The following is a 10639-nucleotide window of genomic DNA, read 5'->3' as shown; positions in this document are numbered from 1 at the left end:
GGCTGATGTCCAGCTGGCAGAAGTGGATGGAGTTGTAAAGGCCAGAAATGACCAATCTCCACATCCCAGCCAGGACACCCACCAGGACATTGATGGGGAAGAGCAGGTAGGTGACGATGTAGAGAGCTCGCCTGCAGGCAGAGGAGGAGTAAGGAACACAAACACCACAGGATAGGAAGCACAGCCCTTTCCTGCCAGAGAAACCTCCTGCCAAAACAAGCCTCCCACCCTTCCCTCCCTCCTCAGCAGACACAGTCTCCATTTGAGGTGTCTCCATCCCATGGAGAGAAACAAACACCCTTCCAGGCTCTCAGAGCACTGGCAGGACCTTGGAGCTTGGCCTCCAGCACACACAGGGTCTTCATTTCTCCTCAAAGCCTTAGAAACCAGACAAAGCATAAGTCTGGTGCTTTGGGATGGAGGACACCAGCTTCTGAGGAGCCAGAAGAGCCTACAGCAGCCTCCCTGCTGTGCTGGGTGAGTGATGGAGGTGGTGGAAGTGCCTTGGGTGGACAGAGAAGGACACCAAGATCCATCTGTCACCCTGGTCTTCAGCATAAGGTGACAGCCCAGGCAGTGACACCATGTGTGAGTGAGGGACAACATCTGCTGGCAGTGACTGAGCCAGACCAGCAAATCCTGAGGGATTTGGGCTCCCTCTGAGGCTTGCAAATGGGGTGGTGGAGCAGGGCACAGACCTCACCAGTCTCACCCCACCACAATCAAGGAGGTAAATGGACCATGGCCCTCTAAAGCATCTCAAGAAACTTCTCTGGGAGCACTGAGGCACTTCAATGCTTCAGATTCACTTGAGGTCATGGCACAGTGGACACCACATCAGGGGCATGTGCCAACCCAACACAATTCCAGATTCCTGGGCCTCAGGAGGGTCAAGCTCTGCCCCAAAGACCGTGCCAACCCAACACAATTCCAGATTCCCAGACCTCAGGAGGGTCAAGCTCTGCCCCCAAAGACTCCTCAGGTCCCCATACCTGTTGGTGAGCTCCTTCCTGAGGGGATGCTGCTCCAGGAATTGGTAGTTGGCTGCCAGATTTTGCACAATGACAGCAACAACCAGGGTCAACCAGAAGGGCCTGGGCAGGAGGGAAGAGGCAGGTTGGACACCAGGAGAATCCCAAGCATGAGACACCATCCCAGGCAGCAGAAACCTCCAGCAATGTTGGAAGAGCCCCAGATAGACAAGCCCCAAAACACACCATGGCCATGAGCATGGCACCCACTTGGGGCTTCCATCCTTCCCTGAGGGCTGTGAGTGCTCACCACATGTTCTGGATGATCTTGAAAAGGGGTGTGCTGGTGCCAGACTGCAGAGGGATGACCACAAGGAAGGCAAACGCCACTGAGCAGATGAAGAAAATCACTTGCTGGATGAGAAGACCTGGGAGGGAGACACAGGCAGAGAAACCATGGCAGGAGAGGATGGAGAAGTGGTTCTTGTTCTTATTCCCAACCCTGTGCTTGTTTTAATCCCATAAAAAGCCTGTGAGATCCATACCTGCCTCCCCCACAGCAACCACAATGCTCTACACAGGATTTAATGACAAGTTGAGTCTTTCTTATCACTCCCCACATTATCCCCACTGAGCAGAGTCATCACTCAGGGCTGCAACTAGGATTCCTCATCAGAAAAAAACCAGCCTGAGCTCTGATTTCTAGTCATAAATCACCCTGAGAGCAGCAGTGGCTGTGGTTCCCTGTGCTCAACCTGGTGCTTCACTGCCCCTGATTTGCTTTAATCACTTGAAATTCAAAATTTAAGCAAGAGGTGAGTCCCAGCTCTGTTACGGAAGCACCAAGAACTGGGTGGCCCAAGGAAAGCTGTTCCTCTCTGGCAAAAGGGGTACAAGGAGCTTCTGGGGGGTTCCACAGCTCCTATCTCCATGCTAATCTCTGCAATCTGCCTGCAAAACAGGTCTGTTTTCCCACAGGATGGTCAGTACAGACCTGGTGGTCCCTCCTGTCCTTCCATCACCCTCCTGGACCCTCAACTTGACTCCCCCTGCATGGCCTTAGTGTGCTGATACAGTTGGGTGGTTGAGGATACATCATCACAGACACTGGCCTGAGTCACCTCCCATGGAGCAGAGAGGCCTTAATACATCTCCAAACCATGGTGGAGTGAAGATTTACACCTTATTTGAAGTCCTCCACCCATCCCTGGGGTGGAAAATCCTCCCAGGCAGGGAGATACAGGCTGTGATGGGGAAAGATGCACAGTGAGGAGCACCAGGAGCAGAGAAGACAGACAGTCCTTTGCACGAGATGCTGTGACAGCTTCTCAAAACAAGCTATTTGGGCTTGAGCCAGAGCAAGTCATCATCCCACCCCTCCCCTCTTTTTTAATTCCCAACCATTTGGTGTTCAGGATGGTCCTTCTTGTAGAAGGACAGAATGCACTGGGAGAAAGGGGAACAAAAGCCTCCCAGCCAAACCTCCTTCCCCAAAATGGGGCAAGAAGGATGGAAGAGATGCTTAACCCCAGGGTAGGCTGTACAAGGTGGAGGTGCACCACCCATCCACCCCCTCTTGCCCCCCAAACCCTTTACCCAAGCAGGCAAAAGCTGTCTGGAAGCTGGCAAAGCTCATCCAGCAGACGATGGCTTGTCGGGATGGGCGGAGGATATGAGCTTTGTAGAACACATCCAGCACAGCACCTTGGTAGAGAGCCTTCAGGTTGATCCTGGGGAGAGACACCAGCTGCAGTCTGGCTCAGGGACAATGCCAAGGCCAGCAGAGTGGGGACACCATCATTACCTGTGCATCACCAGTGTCCTCAGGAGCATGGCACAGGTCAGCAGGCAGCACAGCACCAGTGAGCAAATGTAGCAGACTGTGGAGGAGCAGGAGGAGATGGCTGGATCAGAGCTGTGGCCAACCCCAGGAATGGGATTTTATTGGAAAATATACCTCAGGAGCATTGCAAGGGGGCTGAGCTATGCATAGCACCGTGCCTCGGTTTCCCTCTCTTCCTCCCTCCTGTATGATCCATGGATCTCCATCTCCCAGGGGTGAACTGATGGGGCAGTGAAAGGGAAGGGGAAAGACAAACAGCCAAGGGAAATCCAAGCAGTTAGGCTAGCCCAGGGCTAGAAAAATCATGAAGCAAGCCACAATGGTGCAATGCAGAAAGCCTGGGAAGGTGCCTTCAGAAAAAGGGGTTCTGGGGGAAAAGGAAGAGGGGGAGAGAGGTTTGGTAGGAGGGCTGGAGATGTCAGGGGCAAATCCAGGATGAGAGAGGCTTGGTGATGCAGGAAAAGCCATAAAAAGCCCCCCAGGGCTGGCAGCACCCCAAGGCAGTGCTGTGGAGGGAGGGGGAGCATCCCTGCTATTCCCTCATCTCCCCAGCAAAGGCTTTCAATTCTCCAGGGGCCGGGGAGCCATCTGCTCGATTCCAGCACATATCAAAGCCCTGAGCCGCGGGGCAGCATCTGCGGCTCCTCCTGCTGGTTCTTCCCGACGGCTCTTCCCGCCTTGGCACGCGGGGGCTGCTCCGAGCTGCCTGGCACAGCACCAGGCTCTGCTGCTGCCTTTCATGTCTGTGCCTTTGACAGCTGTTTTGAAGTTCCCCTGGGAGCTGCCTCATCACTGACCATCCTCTCTGGGTTCGAAATCTCTCAGAGAACTCCTGAAATCCTCCAAAAATCCCCTCTGGATGCAGGAGCCAGTTGGGAACCCACCTTCCAGCGACCACAGGTAGTGCTTGACAGTGCTGAGCTCCTTCTCCATGTCCCCAGGGACAGTAGGGTTGTCTGAGGGCACCAGGCCAAACTGCACCAGCAACATCACAATGTCCTTGGTCATTCCTGCCCGCACGATCTGGATGGTGGGAACGAAGGCCACCAGGAGCAGCAGGGCGACCTGTGAAGGAGCAGTGCCACGTGAGCCCCAGCTCACGGTATCCCACTGCCAAGCCATTGCTTTAGCTCAAAGATTAAGGCTGGCTGAGCCCTGGAAGCACATGGGTGGCTGTGGTGGCTCAGCCAAGGGATGGTAATTCCTTGAGGCACGTTAATACCATCCCTGTAACCAAACTTGTGGCATGGCAATGACCTCTTGTCTCTCACACCTCTGAGCTCCTCTGCCTCGAGAGGAAAGATTCAGATTGGGTGTTAGGAAAAATGTTTTCCCTGTTAGGGTGTTCAGACACTGAAATATTGCCCAGGGAGGTGGTGGAGTCACCATCCCTGGAGATGTTTAAGAGGTGCCTGGATCTGGTGCTGGAAGATATGGATGTGTGGTTCCAGCAGTGACAGGTTAATGGTTGGACTCAATGATCTCTGAGGTCTCCTCCAACCTTGATGGTTCTATGACACAGCCAAGAGGCATGGAGTGGGCTCTGGGTGGTGTTTAACCTTCAGCATCACCTGGTAGACAGCGATCACAGCCATGGCTATGGACACAACAAGCTTCAGCGGGATCCGGAAACCTGGAAGGCAGAATTGGAGGGGTGGATTGGAGAGGAGCTGGGGTGTGGGATCAAGGGTGTCCACCCAACCCAGCAGCCAAAGCAAACACCTGGAGAGAGCACTGGAATAGGGTGCCATCTCCCAGGATACTCCCTGCTTCTTCTTCCATGGGCAGAGGGGCAAGGAGTAGTTCTCTGTTCCTGTTAGGGACTTTATCCACTTGTTGTGGATTTTATTCCCTTATCAGACTTCTCAAGCACCAGGCTGCCTGCACTCTTCCATGAGAGAGTGCTGAGGCACTGGCACAGGTTTGCCCAGAGCAGCTGTGGCTGCCCCATCCCTGAAAGTGTTCCAGGCCAGGTTGGATGGGGCTTGGAGCAACCTGGGCTAGTGGAAGGTGTCCCTGCCCGCGGCTGGGTGTGGATCGGATGATCTATAAGATCCCTTTGAACCCAAACCACTCTATGATTCCATGATTTTATGAAATTAGCACATCCCAAGCCTGAACTTCAGTGCCTCAGCCCACCCACATCCCCACAGGGGTTGGAGGGTCCATCTCCCCACCCCAAACCAGCACAGCTCTCACAGAGCTGAGGTGTTGCACATGCAGCGCGTGGCAGCTGCCACGGCACAGATGCTTTGAGGCAGGAGCCAAGAAAGGCATTTGCTGTCCCTGGGGGGAGAGAGGGGGAAAGCAGCCTGTTTGCCAAGCTGCTGCTACAGCCAGGAGCACAGCCCACGGCCCACCTTCCTCAGGAGTGTAGATGTAGGAGCATAAATAGGTCTGGACCCTGGAGAGGAGGCTCTCCTCTATCTTCGTGGAGCTGAAGGAGGAAGGAGAGGGTGAAGAGCACACATCCCTTGGGACAGGGAGCCTTGCTGGCCCATTGCAGGGCTGGCAGAGATACTCACTGAGCAGGTAGTGCTATGCCATCCTTACCTCCCCTTCTGAGGGCGCTTAGACAGGACAGCCTTTAGGTACTTCTTGTAATAGCCTCTCCCTGAAACCTTAAGGAAAATGGGTAAGTTGCCTGATATCAGCACAGGGGCTCTGATTTTGGGGAGTCAGAGCATCTACATCCCACCCAGCACCCATCTCCTAGCCCTGCTACCTCTGGCCACCCACCCATCACTGGCATCTCCACAGAGGATGCAGGTGATGGCTCTCCAGCCCTTGTTTGTACAAGAAATGTGCTGGAGAAATGTTGGCAGCAAACCAGGCATGCCAAAGGTAGAAATAAACCTGCTGTGTTCCCACCACCAAAGCAGCCCAAACCCAGTAGAACAGCTGAAATTCCTCCTTCTAGCTCCCAGCAAGTGCCTGGGGTCACTTCAGTACATGCTTGGGCTTTTGTTTTCATTTGAAGTAGGTTTTTCCTCCTCTTTTCCCAACAAAGCCCCGGCATTTCTCAAAGGGCTGGGATTATCCAGCCTACTGAGAAAACAAGGCAACCCCAGTCCCAGCCTGAACAGGATGCATTGATGCCTTAAGCCTCTTGTACTAAGGAGTTTACTCCAAAGATGAATTTTTCAGTCCCTCTTCAAATCCAGGGGTATAAACAGAGCCACCTCAGAGGCAGATTCTGGTGCTGGAGAAAAGTGGGGAACATGAGCACTGGGAGCACCCAAGATCTCCCAATCCTCAAGGAAGAGGGGCAGGAGAACCCTCAAAACTATGTGGATCCATCAAGGGGTCTCTGAGTCTCCTCATGGACCTTCATTACCTCCTTATCCAAGGTCTTCTCTTCCTCAGTGAAGCTCCTGATGAGCAGTGCTGGATACCAAAGGCTTAAGAGGATGAGGCAGAGGATGATGGGTATGTAGGAGAGCATGGAGTAGTACCTGTAAATCTGGGGAGAAGCAGAGATGTCACATGCTACCAGCTCAGTCCTGGGCAGGTGGCATCTCAGTCACTTCAAGGAGTTGGTGAGAAAGTCACCTTCAGTCCTGGACCACCTCCAGCCCTGGGCCACCTTCAACCATCCTCCCTGGGTAGTGTGACACTGACCTTTGGTGACTGGGGGCAATCCACCTTCTGCCAGATGTGCACCACACAGTGGCACCAGGATAGCAGGCAGCCCACGAGGTAGCTGAGCCTGTGCTGGACAGTGGCACAGGCAATCAGGGGGTAGTAGAAGGCTGGGTAATACAGCAAAGCCATGATCTTCCAGTACTCTGCATAGTGGGACAATGGGAAGAGGGAAGGGAGAGCAAAACAGGCAAGTGAAGGCAGTGCTCTCAGTATGGACCAGAGTGAACAGGCTCCTCAGGGTGTCACCCAGCGCTGGGTGAAAAGGAGAGTGGCTCCCATGGGTCAGGAGTGTGCTGGTCTTACCCCTGGAGCTGTGGGAGGAGTGAGTGATGAATGGCAGAGGATCCCTGTCCAGAACCAGCACGCACAGGGAGGAGAACAGGATGCCGAACACTGCAGCCACCAGCCCTCGGTTGCCTTCCTCTTCCAGAAAGTTGACTGGGCTGCAGGGAAGGAATGAGCCTGATGCCACATTGTGGGCACTCTGGGCCCCCTCAGGCTGGCTCAGCTCATCCCTCCACCTCCTTGGCTGACAGGGACCTTGACGACCAGGGTCAAGGTACCTGAGCAGTCCCGGGACACCGTTCCAGCAGCTCTGGTGGAGACGCCTGCGCTTCACCAGCAAGGACAATCCCAGGAGCACTGCCAGCTGCCAGAAAAACAAGTGAGGGAGTAATAAATACGTGGAAGGGGGGTCTGGGATATGCTGCTGTATGATGGGAGGCACCATCTCCACCCAACACCCTGAATCCAACCATGGTTGAAGGAGGGACAGGCACTTCTCAACCTGTTTGGGGGAGTTCTGGGCTCTAAACGCCTCAGAGGGACTGTGTTGGGAAAAAGAATAGGAAATCATAGAATCAGGGAATCATTTAGGTTGGAAAAGACATCTAAGATCAAGTCCAACCATAAATCAAAGCCTTCCATTGACCAGAGGTATGGAACAAAGTGTGGAGAGAGGAGAGTCCTTCCCCAGAGCATCCCAGCTCCAGCTGAACAGCCCAGACCAGAGGTTTGGGAGGGCATGACCCAAAATGGGGGACAGGAAATAGGATATTGGGGCAGGTAATCCACCGTGGGGGACTTGGCAGGTACTTACAGAGATAGGTGCCATACAGATGTGATACATTCTGGGAGAAATAGTGGGATCACAGTCTGGGATTACACCAGGAAACATGCTGGAAAGAGGGAGAAAAATCATGTGTGTGGGTTTTTAGCCATAAAAAAGGGCAAAGCAAAGGTGCTGGGGTAATGCCTGTGTACATGGCACAGCAGAGATGGTGGTGTGGGACAAAGCTCCAGAGCTGGATTACACAACCCTCTGGAATCAGGGCTGAAGTCACCCCCACAGGATGACTTCAGGGTCAAGAGGGAGAGATAACAGCCAGGAGTGGCTCCAAGCTGAGCTCTGCAGGGACTGGGTGACCTCCTGCACATACTGTTCAGCTGAAGCTGAACAGATCAGCGAGGAAGGATGAGTCCCCCCTCTGCTTTGCTTCTTTGACACACATATCCCTTCTGGCTCTGGCTTTTCATAGTATCAGGGTACGTTAAGGGGTTGGAGTGGACCTTAGAGATCATCTAGTCCCAAGCCCCTGCCCTGGGCAGGGACACCTCCCACCAGAACAGGCTGCTCAAGGCTTTATCCAGCCTGGCTGTCAACACTGCCCGGGTTGGGGCAGCCACAGCCTCCTTGGGCAACCCGTAGGAAAAAGCTTCTTCCTAATATCTAACCTAAATTTCCCTTCTTTAAATTTATTCTCATTGCTCCTTGTCCTGTGACTCCAGGGACAAATATTCTCTCTCCAGCTTCCTTCTCAGGGGCTGCAGCAGTTCTCCTTGCTGCCTAAGGCACTGTGCTCCAGCTGGGAGGCTGTAGACCCCTTGCAGGATATCTTGATACCTTTCCCATGGGAAAGGGACCAGCCCCACAGCTCAGGGATGGTGGAGGTGACGACTGGTGGGGTCCCAGAGCTGCATTCCCCCTCAGTCAAGGCCAGCAGAGCAGGGCTTTTCTTTATTTATTCACTCCCTGTCCTCTGTTACATCCCTTAATCTCTGCTCTGGCACAGTCCTCCTCCTCTCCCCAAGGCCAGGCATGATTGTGCCCAGACAGCCTCACCCAACACTGGCCAGCAAATCTGTGTGCTGAGGAGCTGAACCTCCTTTAACCCCCTAACACATGTGTGGGAACCCCCTGACCCCCATAACTCACAGGGAAGGACCCCACACACTCCCCTGTGCCCTCCCAAACCCCTCAACACCTCTGGGGTGTGGAGAGACAGCAGCTCCCATGAGCAAGGCTGCAGGGAAGGATTTTCAGGCATCACATGTTCAAGGCTGTCACCAACCTCCCTCAAAAAAGGCTTTCTAGAACCAGCTGCCAACAACAAAGCTCTGATTTCTGCCTCTGCCAATAGCTGGCCTTGGATAGACCAGAAAATTCCTGCCATCCAAAAGTACCCAGGTTCTGGAATTCAGCCCACAAGATTCAGAGCACAGACACCAAACCCCTTTTGGGATCAGCAGCATCTCAATCCAGAGCATCCAGGAGCCATCAGATAAGCAAAACCTCTGGTGTTGCCTCCATCCCTTGACAGGGGGACACCCAGGAGATCACCCCAAATGTTTCCTGCAGAGGTGTGGGTGCTGCACCTGGTGAAACCAAGGCTGGGCAAGGAGCTTTCCAAGGCTGTTTCACAATGAGGAAGATTAAGGCTGAGGAGGAACTCACTGGGCTGGTCACTGCTGTCACCTTCTCCTGCTTATCCTCATAATTAGATATCAGTGATCTGAGTGGTGTAAAACCCACCCACAGGGGAATAAGTCAACTATAGATCCTGACAGATGGGCCTTGGGGTGCCCAACCTTGTGACACCTTGGATAAATTGCCCTGCTGCTCCATGCCTCAGTTTCCCCTCCCTATAGGAGTTCTCTAGTTTTTGGGAAAGGCACTCAACTAGGAGAACACAAAGTCCTGGGCCCTGGTGACCCATCCCTGGGGCAAATACAGCACTGCACTTGGGAATACACTGAGTTAAGGAGTGGACCATCATGGATGGAGAGGGAATAAGCATTACAAAAGGGGGGGGGGGGCGGGGGGAGAAGGAAGTCCATGCAAGCCTAGGGATGCTCAGCCCTATTTTGCAGGTAGAAAAGCTACTCGGGGTCACTGTGCCATGCAGGAACCTGTCAGAGCATCCAAGTAGTTTGGGATATGCTGCCAACTCTCTTCACTCCCAGCCAAAATCTACTGCTGGTGGAGAACTGGGATGGGATTAAGGCTGTGTCAAGAGGATGATTCTAAACCTGGAATCATGGAGCCAGAGCAACCCAAAAAGGCTCCGTGGGCTTCCCAGGGGTTGGGGCAGGAGGTCAACACCAGGCACTTGACTTTGCATTTTAGGGCAGGCTAAGCAAAAGGGAGGGCACTTAGCAGAGATTCCCACTGAAGGATTAGGGGTACCTAAAAGAAATGAAGCATTTTTAGGGGCCCAAACAAGTCTTTGGAATCACTTCCCACTCCCCCAGGAATAAATCCTGCCTCTGCTGCCCAGGGCATGTTGATTCACAGAAGGGCTAGAGCAGCTGGGCAGGCGGCTGGGTGACCAGGACAGGGGGACATGTAGCACCCCCAAGTGGGGCTGGACTTACTCATCCTGGGGCACAGCTGGTTCCATGGTCTCATAGATGTACCAGTCGGACACGAGGTCGTCGTCACTGAAGATGCTGTTGTCCAGCAGAGCATCCTGCAGCCCCCCAGAGCCATTGGCTGCCATGGCTGTGTCCTTCCTCCCTCCACGAGCTGCAGAGAGATGGGGAGAGGCAGCAGAGGCAGCAAGCAACTGGCTTTTCCCAAGGTGGCTCCTCCTGGGCTCTTGGAAATGTAGGGTAGAAGTGTTGAGCCAAGAGGCTTTATCTCCTCAGGTCACTCCCGCAGCTTGGGGGAGGACCGGGAGCTTTCCAAATCCAGCTGTGCCTCCAAGGATCCAGCTTTATCTGGGCTCAGAGGAGGGAGAAGGGGTGAACATCCCCCTGCTGCTGCACAAGCCGAGGCTCAGGGCACACCTAATCGCCGGCGGCCGCTCCCTGCCGCCGCGGGATGCTCAGACACTTGGAGCCTTTGTTTGGGTTGGTTAACAAGTTTTTACGTCAACGGCTCAAAAAGCAGCACAAGGGT

General features: G+C 53.9%; 1 protein-coding gene across 1 annotated transcript in view; it reads right to left on the bottom strand.

Annotated features, from left to right (window-relative positions):
- The window catches only part of STRA6 (stimulated by retinoic acid 6), an 11655-nt gene extending 1417 nt beyond the window's left edge, over positions 1 to 10238 (bottom strand). Inside the window, exons 1-15 of the mRNA XM_009078446.1 lie at positions 10114 to 10238; positions 7559 to 7637; positions 7023 to 7108; positions 6763 to 6902; positions 6436 to 6602; positions 6152 to 6277; positions 5368 to 5435; positions 5175 to 5251; positions 4386 to 4447; positions 3699 to 3879; positions 2776 to 2851; positions 2568 to 2701; positions 1282 to 1399; positions 993 to 1094; positions 4 to 131 (exon numbers count right to left, since the gene is read on the bottom strand). Of these exons, the coding sequence (XP_009076694.1) occupies positions 4 to 131; positions 993 to 1094; positions 1282 to 1399; positions 2568 to 2701; positions 2776 to 2851; positions 3699 to 3879; positions 4386 to 4447; positions 5175 to 5251; positions 5368 to 5435; positions 6152 to 6277; positions 6436 to 6602; positions 6763 to 6902; positions 7023 to 7108; positions 7559 to 7637; positions 10114 to 10238 (1669 nt within the window). The remainder of the gene's footprint in view (positions 1 to 3; positions 132 to 992; positions 1095 to 1281; positions 1400 to 2567; positions 2702 to 2775; positions 2852 to 3698; positions 3880 to 4385; positions 4448 to 5174; positions 5252 to 5367; positions 5436 to 6151; positions 6278 to 6435; positions 6603 to 6762; positions 6903 to 7022; positions 7109 to 7558; positions 7638 to 10113) is intronic.
- Positions 10239 to 10639: the final 401 nt, after the last annotated feature.

The sequence above is a fragment of the Acanthisitta chloris genome, unplaced genomic scaffold (assembly GCF_000695815.1).
Source record: "Acanthisitta chloris isolate BGI_N310 unplaced genomic scaffold, ASM69581v1 scaffold16647, whole genome shotgun sequence".
NCBI lineage: Eukaryota > Metazoa > Chordata > Aves > Passeriformes > Acanthisittidae > Acanthisitta > Acanthisitta chloris.
The sequence above is the reverse complement of the archived record's forward strand: the minus strand, read 5'-3'. Positions and strand labels throughout refer to the sequence as shown.